The sequence below is a fragment of the Xenopus laevis genome, chromosome 8L, assembly GCF_017654675.1.
Source record: "Xenopus laevis strain J_2021 chromosome 8L, Xenopus_laevis_v10.1, whole genome shotgun sequence".
Classification (NCBI taxonomy): domain Eukaryota; kingdom Metazoa; phylum Chordata; class Amphibia; order Anura; family Pipidae; genus Xenopus; species Xenopus laevis.
The window spans coordinates 11,591,123-11,616,176 of record NC_054385.1 but is presented as its reverse complement, the minus strand read 5'-3'; the positions used below and the strand labels follow the sequence as shown (position 1 = coordinate 11,616,176).

The 25,054-nt window shown below is 43.8% G+C and overlaps 2 protein-coding genes across 3 annotated transcripts in view; both read right to left on the bottom strand.

Moving 5' to 3' along the window:
- The window catches only part of LOC108704496, a 91,359-nt gene extending 73,129 nt beyond the window's left edge, over window positions 1-18,230 (bottom strand). The window contains exons 1-3 of one of the 2 annotated variants that reach the window (XR_005963444.1): window positions 17,683-18,230; window positions 7,300-7,377; window positions 960-1,212 (exon numbers count right to left, since the gene is read on the bottom strand). Coding sequence is in view for 1 of the 2 variants with exons in the window: in XM_041573237.1 (XP_041429171.1) it covers window positions 960-1,156 (197 nt within the window). In the remaining variant the exon portion in view is untranslated. The remainder of the gene's footprint in view (window positions 1-959; window positions 1,213-7,299; window positions 7,378-17,682) is intronic. The other variant, XM_041573237.1, reaches the window with a different exon arrangement.
- A 2,901-nt stretch (window positions 18,231-21,131) lies between these two features.
- Window positions 21,132-24,090, bottom strand: slc10a3.S (solute carrier family 10 member 3 S homeolog). Its single transcript, XM_018232741.2, has one exon. It carries the CDS (start codon window positions 23,439-23,441, stop codon window positions 22,005-22,007), a length of 1,437 nt encoding a protein of 478 aa, XP_018088230.2. The 5' UTR covers window positions 23,442-24,090; the 3' UTR covers window positions 21,132-22,004.
- Between the last annotated feature and the right edge of the window lie 964 nt (window positions 24,091-25,054).

The following is a 25,054-nucleotide window of genomic DNA, read 5'->3' as shown; positions in this document are numbered from 1 at the left end:
GGGTCCCCAACCTTTTTTACAATTTTTTTTTACATTTACACAGTTGGAGAGTAACAAGCATTAAAAAAGTTCCTAGAGGTGCCAAGTACGGGCCATGATTGTCTGTATGGATATGGACTGGCAGTTGCTAAATATGGGCCATGATTGGCTATATCGTAGCCCTTATATGGACTGGCAGTTATTAGGTGTGCCAAATATGAGTCATGATTGGCTATTTGGTAGCTCCTATATGGACTGGCAGTTCTTAGGGGTGCCAAATATGGGGCACGATTGGCTATATGGTAGCCAATTTATGGACTGGCAGTTCTTAGGGGTGCCAAATATGGGGCACGATTGGCTATATGGTAGCCAATTTATGGACTGGCAGTTCTTAGGGGTGCCAAATATGGGGCACGATTGGCTATATGGTAGCCAATTTATGGACTGGCAGTTCTTAGGGGTGCCAAATATGGGCCATGATTGGCTATTTGGTAGCCCCTATATGGACTGGTAGTTCCTAGGGTGCCAAATATGGACCTTGATTGGCTAATAGTAGCCCCTATATGGATTGCAAGCCTACAGGAGGCCCTATTTGGCAGTACACATGTTTTTTATGCAACAAAAATTGCCTCCAAGCCAGGAATTTAAAAATAAGCACCTGCCACTAAGAGCAACATACAAGGGGTTGGAGAGCAACATGTTACTTGCAAGACACTGTTTGGGGACCACTAGCGTATTGGCACAATATCTAGTATGTGAGCAGCATGTACTAGGGTCACTCTTATGTGACTCTTAATGACAGATTGGAAGATGAATAGCAGAAAGCAATGTTAATAAGTCACACACTGCAATAGAATAAAAACATCATCAGCCATTTAGACTGTAACTCCCTGCAGCCTCGGCCACATGAACAGCGGAGGGTGTTAGAGAGCCCCCACACAGACTGTGTGTTAGAAGAGGTGACTGACGGTTCTTGTTACCTGGTTACGACACACACAGCCACATGCGAGCAGTTCACAAGAGCAGCAGGTTCACTGAAGGGGAGACAAGGGCTGAAAGTGACCCACTGTTTCATCATGATGCGCCCCACGTCCCTCTGCACCTTCAGCTCCCTAATTAGGAAACCCTCCGAGTCTCCCAAGGCGGCCAGGTCGATGACTCCAGATCCGTCTTTCATCAGACACTTGCACGGATTCACTCGGATGCATCCAGACGGGTCCCCCACAGCCAGACCTAGGGAGCAGAGCAGAGAGATGTAAAACACCACCATCCTCAGATACTGTATCCCCCACTGGAATGAGCAGAGACCTCTGGCACCTGAGTGATAAATACCAACACCATGGCCCTGCCCTAATAACCCTCAACTGTCATGGCAGCAGAACATGGAGAAAAACAACTAAAACAGAAGTGGGAAATTCTTCCAGAGAAAGTAGGTACATTTAGGGAACTGCCTCCCAACACAGAAGGTAAAGGAGAGGTTTTCAAAGTTCTTAGGTTCAGTTAGCCCCTTATAATATAACCCAATGATAGATATAGTAAATTGCTACAACAATAACTCCAATATAGTTTCTGAGACCAATCAACAGATCCAAACAGGGCCGCTATTAGAAAACATGGGGCCCCATATAACAACATTTTCGGGGCCCCCTGTTAAAAGACCACACAGAGATCAGAGCTAAAAACGATAAACCACCCCCACACACACAAGTTATAAAAAGCTATTGATGATCAGGGCTCCCCTATAAGTTAAAAAAAAACTGTGGCACCGGGGCCCTCCATAAAAGTTTTTTTTAAAAATCATTGGTGGTCAGGGCCCCATATAAGTTAAAAAATAATGTTGGCGCCAGGACCCTCCTTACAAGTTAAAAAAAAAATTGCCTCAGAGAATATTTTTTTTAAAAACATTGGCGGCAGGGGCCTGGAAAGTCTTAAAATAACACATTGGTGGCTAGGGGCTTTAAAAAAAACTAAAAAAAAACCACACACATTGGTGTTCAGTAGAACTAAACTTATGGCTTCAGGACTTCAAGTTCGGCTCTTTTCGTGACTTCGGGCCTTTTGCGGCTTCGGGACTTTGGCAGTTTAGCTCTTTTCACGGCTTCGGGACTTCATCACTTTGGGTCTTTTTGTCACTTTGCTTCTTTTCGTGTGTTGGAGACTTTGGCAGTTCAGCTCTTTTCATCACTTTGTGTCTTTTCACAGCTTCAGAACTTTGTCGCTTAGGGTCTTTTTGTCACTTTGGTTCTTTTCTCGTATTAGGGACTTAGTCACTTCAACTCTTTTCGTCACTTTGGGTCTTTCATCGGCTTCAGGACTTTGTCACTTCGGGTCTTTTCGCGGCTTTGGGACTTCGTGTCTTTTTGGGTCTTTTTGCATCTTCGGGACTTCATCACTTCAGCTCTTTTCGTCACTTTGGGTCTTTTAGCGGCTTTGGGTCTTTTTGTCAGTTTGGGTCTTTTCGCATCTTCGGCAGTTCGGCTCTTTTCGTGACTTCCAAAGAGGCGGCACGGCTTCCTCGCTGCATCCCCCCTTTAGGCCCGGGCCTGGTACAGTTGTATCCCCTGTGCCCCCCTGATGGCTGCCCTGGATCCAAACCACCAGCAGAACTGCACATTTTAGTACATTTCACCAATGTTTTATTGGGTGCTGTGGATGTGAATACACATTTTATAATGGCTTAGGGGTTAATATTTCCTGGTTCTGCTGGTTCTGACTCTTGAAACAATGTAGCACAAGCCAGACACCAAACCCCCACCTAAAATGCTTTGCATTACCACTTCAGTCAGCTGACTTCTGCTACATTATTTCTAAAGTTAGAAGCGACGGGTGCAGAGAATAGAAAGGGACAGTCATTATCTTGCAAATTGTTCCCTTTTAGAGAGCTGTGGTTCTGAGCTAAACAGGAAATTTGCCCCTTGCAACTAAGAGTGAGAAGGATATGTGGTGCATTAGGGCAGACAGGCAGTGGTTTAACATTAAAGGAAAAGTAACACCAAAAAATTAAAGTGTGACAATATAATGTAGTGTTGCCCTGCACTGGTAAAACGGATGTTTGATTCAGAAGCACAACTATAATTTATATAAACTTCTGTTTAGCCATGGGGGCAGACATTTAAAGCTGAAAAAGGAGAAAGGGCACAGGATACTCAGCAGATAACAGATAAGCTCTGTAGTATACAATGGGATTCATCAGAAATTATCTGTTATCTACTGTGTATCCTGTGCTTGAATGGCTGCCCCCATGACTACACAGCAGCTTGTTTATATAAACTATAGTAGTACTTATCTGTTATCTACTGTGTATCGTGTGCTTGAATGGCTGCCCCCATGGCTACACAGCAGCTTGTTTATATGAACTATAGTAGTACTTATCTGTTATCTACTCTGTATCATGTGCTTGAATGGCTGCCCGCATGGCTACACAGCAGCTTGTTTATATAAACTATAGTAGTACTTATCTGTTATCTACTGTGTATCCTGTGCTTGAATGGCTGCCCCATGGCTACACAGCAGCTTGTTTATATGAACTATAGTAGTACTTATCTGTTATCTACTGTGTATCCTGTGCTTGAATGGCTGCCCCCATGGCTACACAGCAGCTTGTTTATATGAACTATAGTAGTACTTATCTGTTATCTACTGTGTATCCTGTGCTTGAATGGCTGCCCCCATGGCTACACAGCAGCTTGTTTATATGAAACTATAGTAGTACTTATCTGTTATCTACTGTGTATCCTGTGCTTGAATGGCTGCCCCCATGGCTACACAGCAGCTTGTTTATATGAACTATAGTAGTACTTATCTGTTATCTACTGTGTATCCTGTGCTTGAATGGCTGCCCCCATGGCTACACAGCAGCTTGTTTATATGAACTATAGTAGTACTTATCTGTTATCTACTGTGTATCCTGTGCTTGAATGGCTGCCCCCATGGCTACACAGCAGCTTGTTTATATAAACTATAGTAGTACTTATCTGTTATCTTCTGTGTATCCTGTGCTTGAATGGCTGCCCCCATGGCTACACAGCAGCTTGTTTATATAAACTATAGTAGTACTTATCTGTTATCTTCTGTGTATCCTGTGCTTGAATGGCTGCCCCCATGGCTACACAGAAGCTTGTTTATACAAACTATAGTAGTACTTATCTGTTATCTACTGTGTAAATCCTGCCCTGCAAATAAAGACTGTGATTGGCCATTTAGTAGCCCCTATATGTATTGTCAACCTACATTGAGGTTCTGTTTGGCAGTATAACTGTTTTTTATACAACCAAAACTTTCCTCTAAGCCTGGAATTAAAAAAAATGCTTGATAAAGTCAGTCTCTCTCTCTCTCTCTATCTATCTATCTATCTATCTATCTATCTATCTATCTATCTATCTATCTATATATATACATACATACACACACACATGGGTGTGTAACCCTACTGGTTCAAGAGAAGAAATCCTTTCATCCCAGTCTCCGCAGCATAAATAGACATTTGCCCCTTTGAAGCTATAAAGGTGCAATTAGAGAGGCCCAAACCAATAGGGAGCCATGAGATTAAAGGCTGAGAAAAACCAACATCAAGTAGCAAGTGCCCACATCAAGGACAACTATCCAGAGGCTTGACAGTAGTGTGTGCACTAACACCCCAGTATCACCCCCATAGCCCTTGTTACAGATTCAGTAGCAGCAATATTTTACCCTACACTGAAACATATAAACTGGCAGCTAAAACAGGACTGGCCTTATGTGAACCATGAACATTGGCAGAGGCAAATAGGGTTGTCACCTTTTCTGGAAAGAAAATACCGGCCTTCCTATATATTTATCTTTTTTCCCCTATTAATAACATTGGGATCAACCATCATTTTTACCGGCCAGGCAAGTAAAATACCGGCCAGGTGGCAACCCTAGAGGCAAAGATTCTTGGGTTTGGTGATCTGGTTCAATGGGGGAAGTTTATGTTTTCTTTTAGATTGTTGTAGTGGCCTATTCTTAGCAACTTTCAATTGGTCTCCATTATAATATTTCTCATTATTTTTATTATAACTCGCAAGAATAACACAAAATAGCCAGTGTTACAGGCCTCTTCCCCTCCCAGACTAACATGCAGAGAACAAGAAACCTTTACTGCTATGGGGGCACTGCCCTGATTTTAACAGCAGACAAAGTTTTCTCCAATTGAGAGCATGTAATGTCATAACCCCAACCAGAATGTCACCGTCCTGTCCTTGACATCCCCTGATGTCATCGCCCCCTCCAGCTTTTGCTACAGGTATAGGATCCGTTATCCGGAAACCCGTTATCCAGAAAGATCCAAATTACAGAAAGGCCATCTCCAATAGACTCCATTATAATCAAACAATTCAAATTTTTAAGGGTCAGGGCTAGGGTTGCCACCTGTTTGGACAGTCCAGAATTTTGAAGGGCTGCCCGGGTCAAAACTTCCTGCCCGTTTTTCCAAATAAGTAAATAACGATTTCCGAAGTCGCCGAAGTTGCCTCAGGAGGAAACTTCGGACGACGAATAACAGATTTTTCCATAATTTGGATCTTCAGAAATCAAAGGAAAAAGGAAATCATTTTTAAAAATTTGGATTACTTGATTATAATGGAGTCTATGGGAGATGGTCTTTCAGTAATTTGGAACTTTCTGGATAACGGGTTTCCGGATAACGGATCCCTTACATGTACTAGCAAAGGTAGCAACTATAAATGAAAGCAAATGTGTGATTGGTTGCTGTGGGGTACTGCACTGGGGCAAAGGCAAATGAGCAGTTTAAATAAATTAAGTAATGTAGGGGACACACTCCCCCCCCCACTCCAGACACAAAAGAGGAGAATCTTTTTTCTATGGACAATGTAGCAATAATGCCCCTCACTCCCTATGTCTTTTAAAGGGGGTTGTTCACCTTTGAATTAACTTTTATTATGATGTAGAGAGTGATATTCTGAGACAATTTGCAATTGGTTTTCATTTTTCATTATTTGTGTTTTTTGAGTTATTTAGCTTTTTATTCAGCAGCTCTCCAGTTTGCAGTTTCAGCCATCTGGTTGCCAGGGTCCAAACAACCCTAGCAACCATGCATTGGTTTGAATAAGAGCCTGGAATATGAATAGGAGAGACCTGAACAGAAAGATGAATAATAACAATAAAGTTATAGCCTTACAGAACATTTGTTTTTTTGGATGGGGTCAGTGACCCCCCATTTGAAAGCTGCAAAGAGTCAGAAGAAGGCGGCAAATAGTTCAAAATAAATAACGAAGACCAATTGAAAAGCTGCTTAGAATTCACAATTCTATTACATACTAAAAGTTAACCACCACTGGTGTGCATTAAATCTAGGTGTTATCTAGTGACTGGCCGCCATCTACTGGTGAAGATATGTAACCACACTAGAACCCTATTTAAACCTGCAGCTCCAAATGTTTTCATATCCCAAAATCCCCGACAAACTAATCTCTGTATCTTCTATGTTCACAACTAGGGTTGTCACCTTCTCTGAACAAAAATTCCGGCCTTCCTATATACTGTATTTATCTTTTTTCCCTATTAATAACATTGGGATCAATGTTATTGCATGTAGCCTACTGGAAAACAGTGAGTTTATATCTATTAGGTGGCTGAAGATGGCAACCAACCATTTAAAGGAGAACTAAACCCTAAAAATGAATATGGATAAAAATGCATAGTCAATAGCAGCAATGATCCAGGACTTCAAACTTGTCACAGGGGGTCACCATCTTGGAAAGTGTCTGTGACACTCACATGCTCAGTGGGCTCTGAGCAGCTGTTGAGAAGCTAAGCTTAGGGCTCGTCACTAATTATCCAGCAGAAAATGAGCTTCCCCTGTAATATAAGATGATGCTACAGGGCTGATTATTAAATTCTGATGCGAATTGCACTGGTTTCTGTGCTGCCATGTAGTAATTATCTGTTTTAATTACTAATCAGCCTTATATTGTGACATTTCTATTCTATGTGTACTGTATATTGTGAGTGGGTCCCTAAGCTCAGTAAGTGACAGCAGCACAGAGCATGTGCAGTGAATCAGCAGAAGAGAAGATGGGGAGCTACTGGGGCATCTTTGGAGACACAGATCTTTACTGCTAAAGGGCTGTGGTTGCCTTGGGCTGGTACAGAAGCCCAGAACATACAGTATGTACAACATTTCTAGCTACTTCTTTAGTTAAGCTTTAGTTCTCCTTTAAATAGGAGGCCAGGAACAGATTCTACAGAATAAATACAATAGAGAACAAGCCTTTGTCGCAACAACATTGCAAATTTTAAAGTGGCGGTTCAACTTTAGGTTGTAGAACGGCTAATTCTAACCTTTTTTTCTTTTTCTGTAGTTCTTGAATTATTTGCCTTCTCCTTCCAGCTTTGAAATGGGGGGGTCACTGATCCCGTCTAAAAAAAAAAAAACAACAAAAACAAACAAAACAAATGCTCAGTAAGGCTGCTAATGTATTGTTATTGCTGAAAACAGACAATTGAAATCACAATCTGGAGAGCTGTTGAATAAAAAGCTTAACAATTTACACTTCACAAATAATAAAAAATAAAAACCAATTGCAAATTGTCTCAGAATATCACTTTCTACATTAAACTGTAAGTTAATTTAAAGGTGTATAAAAGGTGTATAAAAAGGATTTGGCCAAGTACCGAACCAAAATGCTAATTTTTAATATAAGAACGATTGCAATGATATAAATGCTACTCAATTCAATGTTTTGTCACAAGCCTGCAATTGTACTCACGCCCCAAACTGCTTGTCTGTCGGGGATTCCATATTCTATGCCAACGCAAGAAAATTATTTAGGTTTCTGGGATATTTTTTATTCTGTGCTGTGTGTCTTAACTGGCAACTCGCATGCACCTTTGTCAGGGAATGGGTTAAGTGCATCTAAAGGTGGCCATACACGGAGGGATCTGCTCTTTTGGCGATGTTGCCAAACGAGCGGATCTCTCCCCGATATGCCCACCTTGAGGTGGGCAATATCGGGCTGATCCGATCGTGGGCCCTAGGGCCCAACGATCGGTTCCTAACAAATGGTAACGGGCGGTCGGATCGCGGGACCGCATCAACGAACAGATGCGGCCGCAATCTGACGGGATTTTTCGTCCCATCCGATCGAGATCTGGCCGACTTTCGGCCAGATCTCAATCGGGAAAGCCCGTCGGGGACCCCATACACGGGCCAATAAGCTGCCGACTCGGTTTGTCGGCAACTTTTATCGGCCCGTATATGGCCACCTTTAGTACAGTTGTGCAAGTAAAATAAGGTGCTTTGTTTCTGTACTTATTGCACCTATTTATATATTAACTGCTGCATCTATTCTGCTGTCTTAGCAATTATAAGGGCTCTTACAGACGAGCGTTTGAAGCTGCGCTCCCCTGCGTTCCGTTTTTATGAGTTCAGCCGCAGGGGAGCGCAGGAGTAGACACATCCAGTTTTTTTCAATGGGGCTGTACTCACACAGGTGCATGTAGGCGCCGAACGCAGGTTGAGACGCACATGCTGCATTTTTCCTGCGCTCAGCGCCTACATGCGCCTGTGTGAGTACAGCCCCATTGAAAAAAACAGAATGCGTCTACTCCTGCGCTCCCCTGCGACTGAACGCATAAAAACGAAAGGCAGGGGAGCGCAGCTTCAAACGCTCGTCTGTAAGAGCCCTAACAGACTTGTTCCATATCAGCCATTCTACCCTTTAAGGTTAATGACACCCAGGGCAGCAGATTCCACTATCTGTTCTGATACATCCATAAATGATTATATGTGTGTGTGTGTGCCAGAAGCCAGGAAGCATCACTCACGTTTGGGTTGGAAAAAACAGACACATTATATAGTGAATAAAGTACCCCCTTTTGTAAAATATAAGGATATTATAAGTTACCGAGGAGTTTCATGACCATATAAAAACACGAGGCCGAAGGCCGAGTGTTTTTATACAGGTCAGGAAACTCCGAAGGTAACTTCTAATATCCTCATATTTTACAACTGGGGGTACTTTATTTATTATAATACACAAGTTTCGGTGAGTCATGTGACAGAAATGACATCAGAACTCACCGTTTATAACTGATGACATCAGAACTCACCGTTTATAAGGATATAATTTACAGGATATTCATGGCTTTTGTGTATTATAATGATATATTGTACGGAAAATCCTTATTCACTTGTATGATATCCTATTACAACAGTGACATCTCCCCAGCCCATATTACAACAAGAATATGGATTACAGATTTTCAGCGGATTTAAAGTTAAACGTAACTGCTACTGAAAGCTGTAGCTGTCTCTGCACTGTTGGTTCTCACTCCTAAAACAATGTAGCAGAGAGCCAGCTGATTTTGAGACTTGGGTGGGGTTGCTGACTGCTACATTGTTCAAGAGTCAAAACCAGAGAAAGGGACAGATACTGCTTTCATGAGTATTTCAGCATTACTCACATACCTCTAAACTGTCCCGTTTCACAGCTCAACCCGCAGTCCCTCATTTGTACTGAAAAGTCCAGACTTTCTCTGCACTGAACAGCCAGAAAAAGAAAAAAAAAGTTCCTAACTGGATTGGCTTTTGGCAGAAAGCCCAGAACAGCTAACAGGTGCAACTAAGATACTTTGTAATAAATCTGAGATAAGCAAATAAGTAATTGTAACAAAATAAGATAACAGGTCCGTTGGGAAAATTCACAGAAAAAGGGCAATTCACCTTCATTAGCAAAACTGTAATAACTGAAAAAAAAACACAGAAATGTGTTCAAACTTTCATAACCTGCCAAATTTTGTAAAATGAACATGGTAATTAAGGGGTGTGGTCACAAAAATGGGCGTGGTCAGCAAATTTTCAACACACGCCAAATTTTTTCGTCCCTATTTTTATTTCCAAAAAGTTGGGAGGTATGGTCACCAAGTACCAATAAAGTTGGTTATGGACTGCGCTTGTCACATGAGTAATAAATGTGTCACAGTGTTATATATATCCATTATCAGCAGGTTTATAGAGGCTCTTATCAAAACTTATATCTGCAGAGGAACATCAAGGTGTGACCTTTATTATAGACTGAGTACAATCACATCAGTGTGTAAATACAAACACTGCACTGTTCTCTGCTTGTCATGTCACTGTACACAGAATCACACAATGCAATAAACATACACAATATCCTTAGCTCCTGGTACTGCCTCTGCATGTGATTGGCTTCCAGCTGTAAGGGCAATGGCCCTGTGACCAATCCCCAGTGTTTTGCTGCCATGTGATTGGCAGCTCAGCGGGTGGTATGTAAGTGCTTCCCGTGCTTTGGGCCACATCAGGTTTATCTGATTTTTGGGCTGGGGCCAAACTGCAGGCCTGTGGAGGTTAGGAAAGTAGTGATGTGTGGGCCAGCCCGGAACCGGCGGGTTTACCCATAGGTTGGGTGGGTTTCGGGCTGACCAGCGCATCAAATCTTTGGGTTGCGGGCAGGTTCAGGTTGAGCTGTAACTTCTGTTCTATGACCTAACACTTCTGGCTCCTCCATTTGTAGATTTGCACCCGTCCCTTTCGTGACATGACTGCAGAGGGGCGCGTGGGTACTCCTCCAATGGGATTTTCAAAGTTGCTTGATAGATATCTGGACAGATATAGTGTAGGTTGGGCAGGCTCAGGATCAGACTGGGCCAGCAGGAGACCAGGAGAAAACCCAGTGGACCCTGCAAACCTAGGCCCACACCACTGCTTGCATAGACCCGTGAAAAATTCAGACTAAGAATGCAAAACATGCACATTGTGGTATGCACATGATGGCTCGCTGGGAGGGTGCAGACGTCTGGAGGTGGGTCCTGGAGATTGGGAGGGGGTCTTTCATGTTGCAACCTTGGTGGGCATCTGCTGCCAAAGTCTGACGCTGCTAGGATGGTCCACAAAAGTGATGCCCCCGACTTCCGGTTTCCTTTTATAGGCCCGAACCCGCACCGCCAATGACGTCACAAAAGAGGCATGGTGAGCAGGCGCTTGGGAACCCGGGAATCGGAAGCCGGTAGTGTATGGTGGTTGGCAGGGAGAGCAGGAAGAAGAGCTCAACCAGGACCCGCCAGCCACCCCCAAATGGGGGTGCAAGGTCAACCCACAGATCCCGCGGGTATTGAGCCGACATCACTAGCCCACACATACCAGCCAATAAGCTGACAATTTGGTATGAAGTTCAGAAAGATCACAAAGGGCTGGCAGACAAAAGGTTAAGCATGGGAAGCTCTCCTCATGGTTCATTAACAAATCCACTCTCCCATGGCAACTCCCACCCCCTGCTGTCTCCTAGAACCACCTGTTAAAACAAGCTTAGCAGCAAATCTTAGCCAGACCATGACACACAATGCTAGAAAGTAAACCACAGCTAAATACTGCGCTATACAGACTTAGAGGCATATTTATCATACTGTGTAACAAAGTGCCGTTAGAATACCATGCACATATAATGCACATAATATTGCGTTGCCATTAGAATAATGCACATAATATTGTGCTGCTGTTAGCATACCATGGACATTCAATGCACATAATATTGCTCTGCCTTTAGAATACCATGTACATATAATGCACATAATATTGTGCTTCCTTTAGAATACCATGCACATATAATGCACATAATATTGCTCTGCCTTTAGAATACCATGCACATGTAATCCACATAATATTGCTCTGCCATTAGAATACCGTGAACATAAATTGCACATAATATTGCGCTGCCGTTAGAATACCATGCACATACTATTGCTCTGCCGTTAGAATACCATGCACATGATATAGCGCTGCAGTTAGAATACCATGCACATATAATGCACATAGTATTGCTCTGCCGTTAGAATACCATGCACATATAATGCACATAGTATTGCTCTGCCGTTAGAATACCATGCACATATAATGCACATACTATTGCTCTGCCGTTAGAATACCATGCACGATATAGCGCTGCAGTTAGAATACCATGCACATATAATGCACATTATATTGCTCTGCCGTTAGAATACCATGCACATATAATGCACATAATATTGCGCTGCCATTAGAATACCATGCACATATAATGCACATAATATTGCTCTGCCGTTAGAATACCATGCACATATAATGCACATAATATTGCTCTGCCGTTAGAATACCATGCACATGTAATGCATATAACATCGCACTGCCGTTAGAATACCATGCACATACGATGCACATAATATTGCTCTGCTGTTAGAATACCGTGCACATATAATGCACATAATATTGCGCTGCCATTAGAATACCATGCACATATAATGCACATAATATTGCTCTGCACAATGTACATCACCATAGAGAATTAGTGGCCATTGCCCCACCAGCAATGTTATAGGTGGGAAGAGTGGGGCGATATAATACACTTTTAAATACGGATTTATTCCTGTATGTAACGGGTTTTTGGGCTATTTAAGCACAAAAAGGCTAATATCCGGCCATAGGAATAGAACACGTGTTACGTTGGACTCTTAACACGCCAGTCTGGGCCTTCACTATGTGGAAGTAATGAAGTAAGGATGTAGTGCAACTTCAACTCCCATCTGCTACTGTGCATGAAAGACAAAATACAAGGGCACCAGGAGGTTTTCGCAACAAAAACAGAACAGTTTATTTGTCTAAGACAAATGATCCACAGAGGCCCGAGCAGATAATCATGACTGTCCCTCAGAGACAGCACAGTGGAACTCCCAGAAGAGATAGTGTAACACCATGATAGATACCCCCTCAGGATCTCAGCACCGTCACCTCGATCCTCACATGTTGAATCAGGGAACTCACTAGCCCTAATTCCCTATTAGTCTGTGTCCCTATACTACAGGCCAGTCTTGCCTGAGGGGAGAGCTACTTCCCTGCTATCCCTCCTAGTTGGAGCCAAGCTGCTCTTAACCTGCCTACCTTACTCTCCTAGAGAGTCATATAACAGATATTCACGGGTCCCTGCTCCCGGACTTATCTCTCTAGGTACTGGTCCCACTAGAGCAGAAAGACTTTACTGGGCCTTGTTGTACCCAGGCTGAGGCTCCCGGGAAACATCCTGCTGGATCACAACCAGAAGCCAAAGAGGAAGACCCACCCCTTCTCACTCACTATACCAACCAATGTGACAGGAAGTGGTCACAACACTTCTAGGCCAAGAATACAACTATGTAAATTACAACTAGCTACATGGGCATCTGCCCAAGCAACTAGGGAGATAAGGAAGTGTAGGAATTTCAAGTCATAGGGGCACATTATTCCTATGGGTCCCTACATGTATGTAAATACCCCTCAAGTTTAGTCAGTGGTGTAACTAAAGAGCCCTAGGGTTGCCACCTGTCTGGTTTTGACCTGGACAGCACGGTAATTTGAAAGGCTGCCCAGGTTAAAACTTCCTGTCCAGTTTTCCAAATGAGGACACGGAGATCGGCCAATCGCTGATCGCTGCGTTATAGCCCCATCCCTCGACATCATGGCCTGCCCCTCCGCATCACGGCTACACATAACAGCCCCTACCCCCATTCGGTCTTTAAAGGGAAAAGGTGGCAACCCTACCGGAATGCACAGTAATTTGAAGGGCTGCCCGGGTCAAAACATCCTGCCCGGTTTTCCAAACCGGGCAGGATTCCCCATAATTGTCATAGCCACGCCTCCTGATGTCACAACCCGCCCCCTGCCCAGTCTCCAGCGGCAGAAAAGGTGGCAACCCTAGCCGGGCCCCCCTGCAAAGAAATCTTCAAAGGAGAGGCAAAGGAGCCCCATCTTCCCACCCACTTCCCCTCCCGTCTCCGCCCCAACTCCACCCACTCCCCCTCTGACTTGCGTCCCTCTTCCTCGCCAGTAAGAGAGAGCGGCTGGGGAGGAAAGGTTTTTTTTATTAACCCCACAGTCCAGCCCCCTCCCCCGCTGTTCCCAGGGCCCCCATGCAACTGCAGGGTCTGCTTCCTCTATAGTTACTTTGCTGCATTTAATATTACACTCCCACAAAATACACAATTGCACCCACACACTATAGACAGCGCCACCATGCTACAAGACGAGGTATTACACAGCCAGTAGGAAGTAACACTCAGCTAGACACACCAACAAACACACATATACACCTTTACACACAAGATTAAGTACCTATACGACAGCCAGCAGGTAGCAGAGGTACTGCCAGTAATGGCTGCATGTGGAACTCCTCATGGAAAGCTGCAGAGCTCAGTGACATTAAGCCCGCCCCTTCCTGTCCCGCCTTTTTCCACTCACTCTTAGTTTTGCCCTTGTGTGTGAGGGAGAACTGGGCATAGAAAGGGTGAAACTATAGTTGAAATATAGTTGTGACTGGATTCAGCTCATATTTTGTTCTCACCAGGTCTGGACTGGGAATCAAAATAGGCCCTGGCATTTCAAGCACACACAGGCCCAAACAGCCTCCCCAGCCCAACAAATAGTGACTATGGCAATTTACAGCAGCCCCTCTTGTATTTGCCAAAACCCACAGATTGCCAGTCCGGGCCTGGTTCTGACACAGTATTAATCTTCTAGGAATGCCTTGCCTAACTCCACGCAAGTCCACTTCCCCAAAGGGAAATCATTCTGGCAAGCAGTTTTAGGGACTTCTATATTGTTTACCACAAGTGCCAATAGTAAGCTGGTCACTGTAATTTGCGCTTTTTTTTGGCATTTGTCCCTTCTGATATAACTGCTGTGCCCTGTGTTGTTTTAGACAAGAGGCAAGGTGAGACTCTCAGGCTGCACCATACCAGGGTCAGAGGAACTGAATTTTCATATTTTCTAAACAAAAATGTGTCTCTTTTAGTGCATTGTTGGGGCAGAAAATGAAATTGTGCTGTCTGCTTTAGTATGGGGCCCTCTTGACCCATTCCAAACCCTCAAGCAAAACAAGAGTGGGAGTTATAGGGACAGATATACATTTGGCACTGAGTATGACCAATGACATACAGTTTGGGGCCTAGCCCCCCATAGGAACATTTTTCAGGCCCCAACATGGGTTGAGGAGGGAGCAGGTTGAAACCCCAGGCCCATTAATATCAACGTGCGCCTTATGCCCTTCTGCCTCCAGTTGGCACTTTTTATAGACTTAGAGGGAAGGTTCGGGCACTGGGTTTTTAAATACCGAGGTGTGCCAGGTTAGGTGCAGGTAGTGAACAGGCGGGTTAGGTTTCCGGTGCAGGTCGACTTTTTGTTGACCCACACAAATCACTACAAATTATATTACTGGCTGTTACTGCAGGTGACTTGATGTCCACAGGCCTGGATTTGTGGAAAGGCCACCAAGGCCCGGACTGGCAATCTGTGGGTTTTGGCAAATACCAGTGGGGCTGCTATAAGGTGCCATAGAAAGTCACTATTAAGTGGGTTGGTGACGGCTGTTTGGGCCTCTCTGTACTAGGAATGCCAGGGCCTATTTTGAATTCCAGTCCAGTTCTGAGGCCCGGGCCTAGAGCAGCAGAATTTTAGGGGCCGGCAGGCCTATGGGTGCAACCCTAACTGACATAGCACAGCAGAAATCTGAAATCTATGTCAGTGTCCCTTTATAGTTAGTTAATCCGCTGTGGGGGATCTTCTACTACATGATTTCTATAGCCATAGACAATAGCACCTGTACCCAGGAGAACAGCAAGATCAACAAGATCTACTTACACAATTCTTTACAATTTCACACACTGTCTGTTCCAGCACATTTGCACAAGCAAATACAAAGTAATAGAAACCACATCATATTTGAATGGGTGGGGTGTGAATAGTTTGTTTCCTGTGGGCTCAGAGAAATTATATTACACCCCTGGTTGGAGTGTTACACCAGTGGAGTAAAATATTACATATTTGTCCATCTGTGCTATGCTAATCTCTGCCTTGCTAGGGTATGGACTGCAATGGGCTACAGCTTTTCTGGAGTATAGAGGGGCAGCCACAATCTCTTCCCACAGGCTATTATTGCACTGCTACTATATGCACCATCTCTCCCTACTATACCTGCTATCCCACAGTCATCCTCCCTTCCCAGAGACTATTATCCACTGTTACTATAGGCACCATTTCTCCCTACTATACCTGCTATCCCACAGTCACACTCCCTTCCCAGAGACTATTATCCCACTGTTACTATAGGCACCATCACTCCCTACTATACCTGCTATCCCACAGTCACACTCCCTTCCCAGAGACTATTATCCCACTGTTACTATAGACACCATCTCTCCCTACTATACCTGCTATCCACAGTCACACTCCCTTCCCAGAGACTATTATCCCACTGTTACTATAGACACCATCTCTCCCTTACAATACCTGCTATCCACAGTCACACTCCCTTCCCAGAGACTATTATCCCACTGTTACTATAGGCACCATCTCTCCCTACTATACCTGCTAGTGCTATCCCACAGTCACACTCCCTTCCCAGAGACTATTATCCCACTGTTACTATAGACACCATCTCTCCTTACAATACCTGCTATCCCACAGTCACACTCCCTTCCCAGAGACTATTATCCCACTGTTACTATAGGCACCATCTCTCCCTACTATACCTGCTATCCCACAGTCACACTCCCTTCCCAGAGACTATTATCCCACTGTTACTATAGGCACAATCTCTCCCTACTATACCTGCTATCCCACAGTCACACTCCCTTCCCAGAGACTATTATCCCACTGTTAGTATAGGCACCATCTCTCCCTACCATACCTGCTATCCCACAGTCACAGTCCCTTCCCAGAGACTATTATCCCACTGTTACTATAGGCACAATCTCTCGCTACTATACCTGCTATCCCAAAGTCACACTCCCTTCCCAGAGACTATTATCCCACTGTTACTATAGGCACCATCTCTCCCTACTATACCTGCTATCCCACAGTCACACTCCCTTTCCAGAGACTATTATCCCACTGTTACTATAGGCACAATCTCTCCGCTACTATACCTGCTATCCCAAAGTCACACTCCCTTCCAGAGACTATTATCCCACTGTTACTATAGGCACCATCTCTCCCTACTATACCTGCTATCCCACAGTCACACTCCCCTTCCCAGAGACTATTATCCATTGTTACTATAGACACCACCTCTCCCTACTATACCTGCTACTATACCTGCTATCCCACAGTCACACTCCCTTCCCAGAGAATATTATCCACTGTTACTATAGACACCACCTCTCCCTACTATACCTGCTATCCCACAGTCACACTCCCTTCCCAGAGACTATTATCCACTGTTACTATAGGCACCACCTCTCCCTACTATACCTGCTATCCCACAGTCACAGTCTGTCCAGCAGTTAAACCCAAGGGTCCCACAGGTTTCAGGTCGGCCCACACATCTCCTAGACCAGTCAACATGAAACACAGCTGTGTTGCATATATTTCAATACATATTGAATCATATACTGAATTTGCAGACAAGGTGATTTACAATTCAACCTGGGAAATTCTGCTTTCATGCCATTACATGTTCTGAGTTTTTTCTTTACAGTAAAACCATCTGTCAGTGCTCCAAGATTTCAAAACTACAAAGAGAACTAAAAATCTTGATCATATGGATATCAAATATGTCCAGTGTTTGTAAAGTACAACTCCCAGCATGCTTTGGAAGCAGTTAAATGCTCTGTAAGTGTAATATACTATATAGCAATATGGTGTCTCACTCCACTTGGGGAGAGAGACAAAACATGGCCTGAAAAAAGCTGTTGACTGACCTTCTTCAGAGTTGGCAGATTATCAGCCCATCTATGGGGCCCTTGGAAGGACCTGCCCAATCAATATCTGGCTGAAATATAGGGCAGATTTTGATCGCACAAGAGTTAGCACATGAGCGCATTGATGCAGTTCTCTCCTGACGGGTCCCCAGTAGGGCCATATGTCTACGGACAGTCTTCCTGCGGTATGATCTGTTTGTTGGCTAAAGCCAATTGATCTGAGTGGTCCATTTCATGAATCTGTTCATTTGGCAACTTTGCCTAATGAGTGCTTGCTTAGGTCTATGGTGAAAAGCACTAAAATTACGCCTGCTCCTTCTTTGAGTTGAAAATAAAAACATGTGACAGTGCTGTTGAACTCCCTGTGTGTCACAAGCCACAAGCCTAAGGAGATTGTGACACATGCTGCTTCAGATAAAACTTGGGAGTATGAATTTTGGCACTGAAACCTACTCCGTGTGCCAGCAGCCACTGTGTTTATCTGCAGGCCGAGAATGAACCCAGTGTGCTTTTGGCCTAAGGTTAGGGCCACGCTGGGCCAAAATCAGCCTGCTGAAATGCACAGGACAATTTCAGCCCCTGCAGTGGGCAATAGCCTGTTCACATCTGGAACCATTCCATTAGTTCCTGTACGAACACACTCGGATTTATGTGTAGAACTTTGATTTTTGACTATCACTCTAAAAACCACCAAGTGTGGTCCTATACAATGGTTCCGGATTGTGAAAGGAGACTACTGCCTGTGGTAGGGGCTGGAATCGGCCTGTGTATTTCAGCAGGCTGATTTTGGCCTTGTGCGGCCCTAGCCTAAGGGCCAGATTTATCTCAATGTGAGTGTTGAGCTTAATAAATAAAAACTCACCCACGTTTTATTGATTCCTGTGGGGTTATTAGAATTGTATTTGTCAATGGGTGAAAGAACTCAACATGTGATAAATATGGTTCTAAAAATCCCATAGAACGTGGGTGGGTTTTTATTTATTAAGCTCTAAGCTCGTGTTTTGATAAATCTGTCCAAACCTCATCATGTAGTCTGTTGATTTAAATCGATTTCGGTCACGGCTAAAAAGCAGAGAATACTTTAAGGATTCATCATCAGTCGAACGGAGTACTAAGTGAAATCGGATAAAGAAAGGCCACATTCAAGATTTAGTGCCTTCCAATTAAACCTAAAGCCAGACACCACCTGTGCAAATCTTTTTTTAAAAAACGCCCAATTTGCAAAGTGAAATTCCCCCTTTACTGACGCTAACCATTATCTGTTAACCTCAATAGTTGTGATCTCGGATTAGTGCAAACTTTCTGTGCCACGAACAGCCAGTGTAGAGGTCAGTGCGTGCATCTCAAAGGAGACAGAGTTTAAACAAAGTAAATAACAAGATTATATAAAGGCAAACAGGTAGTGTGGAGGTTATTGACATGGGCCCAACCCTCCCTCGCCCCGTATCAGTGCAGAAGTAAATCTGTAATGATTCACGTCTGACAAACAAAAGGCGTTCCCACATCAGCACCCAGTCACCGAGCACAGAGATATCAACAGAACTGACACTAAGGTTAAAGGGATTGGTATTGGGTTGTGTTGGAACATTTACAGAATACCAAGCGTGCAGCTTACATGGATTCCAGCACAACACCCTAAGGCAATTGCCGAGTATAAAAGCCGGTCAATGCAACAAATCCATTCTGCACAACAACACAAGTCACTGTCACTAAACAAACATTTGTTATTTGTGTTTCCATTAATTCCTGTTTGTCCAAAGACTATAAGGGATCTGTGCTGGTTGCTCATTTGAAGAGGTTGACAAACCGGTGGATCTTTGTAGTAGGCCAAGCAGGGTTATTCGGGCAAACCAATCATTAGTCCTGATATTTCTAGCCTGGCATGTTTAGGATCCAAGAGGTTAGCCCTATACACGTACCGATAAGCTACTTCACTAAACCAGCAGCTTATCAGACCATTTATGTCAAACTTTTAAATAATACATAAAACGATGGTAGTTAATCAGAGCACAAGTAGTGATTAGTCATGTATGATGCCTTTAGGGTCAGGGCACACAGGCAGATTCGGGGAGATTAGTCGTCCGGCGACAAATATCCTCTTCTTCGGGGCAACTAATCTCCCTGAACTGCCTCCCGCTGGCTAAAATACAAATCGCCGACAGGATGGCACTCGGCACAATTCAATTTCCTAAGTTGCCTCACGAGGAAACTTCGGGCAACTTTAGAAAACGAATCGCACAGAATGCCATCCCTCGGCAATTTACATTTTAGCCGGCGGGAAGGCAGTTCGGGGAGATTAGCCCCGAAGAGGAGGAGATTTGTCGCCGGGCGACTAATCTCCCTGAATCTGCCTGTGTGCCCCTAAAGGAAATTTCAACCCTTAACTAAAAAAAACCCTACTCCACTACCCTACGTAGACCCCCATCCCGCCCAGTTTCAACTTCGGAAAACAAAGCGTTCCGAGTGCCATCCCGCCGGCGATCTACATTCTAGCCGGCGGGAAGGCAGTTCGGGGATTAGTCACCCCGAAGAAGAGGAATTTTGTCACCGGGTGACTAATCTCCCCGAATCGGAGCGTCTGCCCTTACCCTAAGGCTGCAAGCCTATCTTTTATTTGCCCAACTTTGGGTCAACACACCTAGGCTTTTCCTGAGAAACTAGCATGGGAAAAGGCAACAGCATTTCCTCTGTCCTACAGAGAAACTTTTAGCTTTGCTCAAACTCCAAGAGTCTTAAAGGAGTGGTTCACCTTTAAGTAAACTTTTAGTATGTTATAGAATGACCAATTCCAAGCAACTTGTAAAATCAAATGCTCTGTAAGGATACAAATGTGTTATTGCAACTTTTAATTACTTATATGTTGCTATTCAGACCCTCCCCTGATTATAGTCTAGTCTCTCAATCAGAAGAATGCACGGTTGTTAGGGTAATTTGAACCCTAGCAACCAGATTGTTGATATTGCAAATGAGAGAGCGGCTAAATAAAAAGCTAAATAACTCAAAAACCGCAAATAATAAAAAATGAAAACCAAGTGCAAATTGTCTCTGAATATCACTTGCTAAATCATATTAAAAAGTGAACAACCCCTTTAAGTCATCATTCAACCTGGATACAGTTCCTGCTTCCGCCTGGAAACATAGTTCATACTTTGTGTGTTTCAATAGCAGCGATTTAGGGAAGACGCAGCATTTGGAGCAAAAAAAATAAAAGAAACAATAAATAAATAAAATAAACTTGAAATCAAAATAATTGCTGCAACAGCAACATTAATATTGTTCAGGGGTTGCAGTCAGCATTACCCGTGTGAACTGTTCCATAGGGCATAATAGAAACAAATTGCAGTGACTTTTTCTATAGCTACAACTGATGCAGAAAAAAGTACTACTTTACAGATAAAAGGACTCATTTAAAAAGTGATTGCTGTGTAATAATAAATGACAATAAAAGGAGAACTTAAACTTTCTTTATTTTAATTGACCAGAATGTTTTATTTCCCGTTCCAATATAAAACAACCCTATAAAAATAGCTGTTTTCCCCTCAGTGCAAGCTTACTGATCACAGGACTTTGGCTTCAGGTTTTATGAATGGAATGGCTAAAGTAACAGGCATAAACGCTTTCTGAATGACTTAAGCACGAGGCACGGTTTGCTGTGAAATAATTCCCTTAAATCTGAACCCCCTGTGGGAGACCACAAACCTGCTACTAACAACTCTGATGCTTCATGTTATTTTACAGTATTAAGACATAAGGGATGCTGAATATAATGTCTAATTATTATTGGTAACCGCCACATCCCTGGAGGTACAGTAAAAGATGGAACAATTAAAACAGCAAGTAGCTTAAAGGGGAAGTTACATTTTTTTAATTTTTTTTGCATCTCTCCAAAGCAAAACTATGAACACTACCTGTTGCTAGGGTCGGTGACCCCTCCAGAATCTGAAACGGGCCTGTTTTTTTTTACTTAAATTAAATGAATTGCTTATCTTTCTATCCTTGTTCCTGGCAGTCAAGTTAATATCCCAGTTTTTATGGCTGTTGAGAGCTGCAAATATTTCTATTACATACATAAACGAAAGTCTACGTAATGTTAACTGCAAGGTGAAGCTCTGTTTTAAAAAAACAGAGACAAACAGAATTGGTGTAAACATTCACAATATTTCCTAAGAATGTAAAGGGATTGTTTTTAGATTGCCCTAAATCTTTACAAACCGCAATGTCAATGTAGAAGCGAAGCAGGAAATAAACAGGAATGCAAATAAATTATATGCGGCATTGAAAGGACTGCTTCGAAGCAGAGGGGCATAGTCTTGTTTCCCCCATTAGTGGCAATCTCTGAGTTTTCCATAGACCGAGTGCAAAAGAACAATTAATAGCATTTCTGAAGTCCCGCTGAGGGCCACTAGGAACGGCGCTTGTGAAGAAAGATCAGCCTCGGCTCGATGAAGTGAAAGCTGTAGAACGGCCAAGGCCAGCAGACTGTTCTGCACCCCAACTTCTATGCTGACTGTCCTCCGCTGGGCGATGGGTAAGCGAAGGCAAGTGGCCATAAGGTAGCCTACCAGCAAGCCCACTAATGGAACACTTATCCCAGCTACAATCAATATAGGGGGCACTTGACTGAGAAGAGAAGAACCCATCTGGTAGGCCATATATAGACCTCCGATCATCAGCAGGACGCTAAAAGGCTTGATAACGTGGAGGAGGAGCCGGGACACCTTGGGAAAACGCCACTTTATCACCATGCCAGTTGAAATTGGAATAGCTATGAAAAGCAGAGTGCCAACAATCTTCAAGAAAGGAATGTGAAGCGTTTGATGTACACCAAGAAAATGTCCATACAGAGACGAGGAGAGGGGCATTAAACCCACCGCAACCACCGTAGAAATTAATGTCATTGATATAGCTAAGGTAACATCACCACCTAGTAGAAGGCTATAGAGGTAACCTCCACCACCACCTGGAGAGGAACATGTAACAACCAGCCCAAACGCTAGAGGCTGGGAGAGACCTAAAAGGAGAGAGAGAAGGTATGCATACAAGGGCATCAACACAAACTGTCCTACAATTCCAAGGATTATAGGGTGGGGTTGGTGTCTCAGGCCCTTTAACACTTCCACGTCCACTTTGCATCCAAAGGCACACTTGTTGATAAGTAGGAGGGGGAGCAGAGCAAAGAGGAGAGGGCTCTCAGAAAAATGACTAGCTGCAGTGCCCACATACTCCGCATCATCATTTGGGACAACATGTATGGCAAAGTCCTTTCTTTCCTCCAGTTGGGATCCAAGCAGCTTCAGCTGCATATGAAGGGGGGCTGTGCCCGGCATCCCTGAGTATATGTGTGCCAAGAAGTAACCAGGCAATCCTCCCGTCCCACGACTCACGTTCAAGACTTTAAGCACCGAGGTGTCCAGCGAGAGCACAGTGAGGTCTGAGTTATGAGCCGCCGATCCGGAGCTGATCACGATGACTCCCTCGCTGTGCTCTGGAAAATCGAACAGCAAGCAGCGTCCATCGCCTATCTGCAAGAAACCAGGGGCTGGGGCAGTGGGAGGGGAATGATCCAAGGACTTGGAGATAGGTGGGGTGGGTGTGGCGGATACAGCGGACGCATTTAAGGACTGGTCGGCGCTCGGAATCACAGTGAGGGCATCGGAGAGTTCAATGGAGCCATTTTCGGTCGCCAGTAAAATCCGAGGAAACGAGGTGCACAGCTCAGTCCTCAGGAGCAGGAATAGGAAAGCAAAGAGATTGTGCATTGTATAGGGTACAGGCAGCAAGATCAGAATCAAGTCTGACAGCCCATCCTTATTAGTCTCACACACACCCAGGCTCCATGGTATCCTTGGAATTCCCTCTCCTTCTGTCAGTCCAGGGCAGGGTTTGGCTGAAATTCCACAGTCTCTGTTGTCTTTCTGGCTAGCGGAGCCTATTCATGTGCTGATGAGCCTCAGGAGCGGCTGCCAGGGCTCTTGTGTCAGGGCTGAGATTTCCTCACATCCCCTCAGCAGACTCCATCTCCCATAATCCCATCTGGCTCAAATCAGGATGCCTGTGGGCCCTCCTCCCTGCTGTCTCACTGAGCCTTAGTCACTTTCTCCGGCTGTAACTGTTTGCCTGTGTCAGGCTATCGCAGCTCTCTCTCTCTCTCTCTGGAGCTTTTGTTCGCCCAGGCTGTCATACTGTCAGCTGTAGCCCCGCCCCTGCCCGCTCTTACTTCTCTCTAGCTTTCCCCATTATCATGTGACACAGCGGCTTCCCCTCTGCTGCTCTTCTGTGTTCCAGCTTCAGCTGAGCCGCAAGTAAGGGCGGAAGTTGTAGTCCCAGCGCGGGCAGTTTGAAAAAGCATAAACAAACACTTTAAAGGAAAACTATACCCCCCCCAAACAACGTAGGTCTCTATTAAAAGATACTGAGTAAAACAGCTCATGTGTAAAACCCTGCTTCATGTAAATGAACCATTATCATAATAATATACTATTTTAGTAGTATGTGCCATTGGGAAATCATAAATAGAAAATTGCCATTTTAAAAAATAAGGGCCGCCCCCTGAGATTGTAAGATTCACTGTGCACACACATACCTCCCAACTGTCCCTTTTTCAGAGGGACAGTCCCTCTTTTGACAGCTCAACCCGCAGTCCCTCATTTGTACTGGAAAGTCCCTCTTTTCTCTGCACTGAACAGCCAGAAAAAGAAACAAAGTTTCTCACTTAATTGGCTTTTAGCAGAGAGCCCAGAACAGCTAACAGGTGCAAATAAGATACTTTGTAACAAGTTTGAGACACAAAAACACAGTTTAGATAAGGAGAAATATTTTCAAACTTTAATAACCTGCCAAATTTTGTAAAACAAACATGGTAATTAGGAGGTGTGGCCACAGAAAGGGGTGTGGTCAAAAAATGCTGCGCTACGTGCAGAAAAAAAAAATTTGTCCCTCTTTTTACTTCCAAAATGTTGGGAGGTATGCACACATACAAACCACATGTAAGGTCACATGAGCCAATTAACAGACAGAGTTCTGCCTTTTGCTTCCTCACTTCTTCCTGTTACAGTTAGTGTTGTAGTATTTCTGGTCAGGTGATCTCTGAGGCAGCACAGATAGAGTCACGAAATGGGGGTTCAAGGCAAGAGATGTAAAAGGGCAATATTTACTTAAATATATATTCCAGTTTGGTAAGATTCTTTAATATGTCATTCAATTTGATATAAAATATATGTTGCTTAAGTATTCATTTTGGGGGTATAGTTTTCCTTTAAACTGATTGCATTGTGTTGTGTTGCCTATTAGTCAGATTTCCTGTATTGGAGGTGAAAACGATCTGCTTTAAATAATAATAAAATCATATTAGATTTCATTGGTGTTTTCTCTC

Coding starts and splice junctions, on each gene's coding strand:
- slc10a3.S (XM_018232741.2), bottom strand. CDS start 23,441: ATGCACAATCTCTTTGCTTTCCTATTCCTGCTCCTGAGGACTGAGCTG.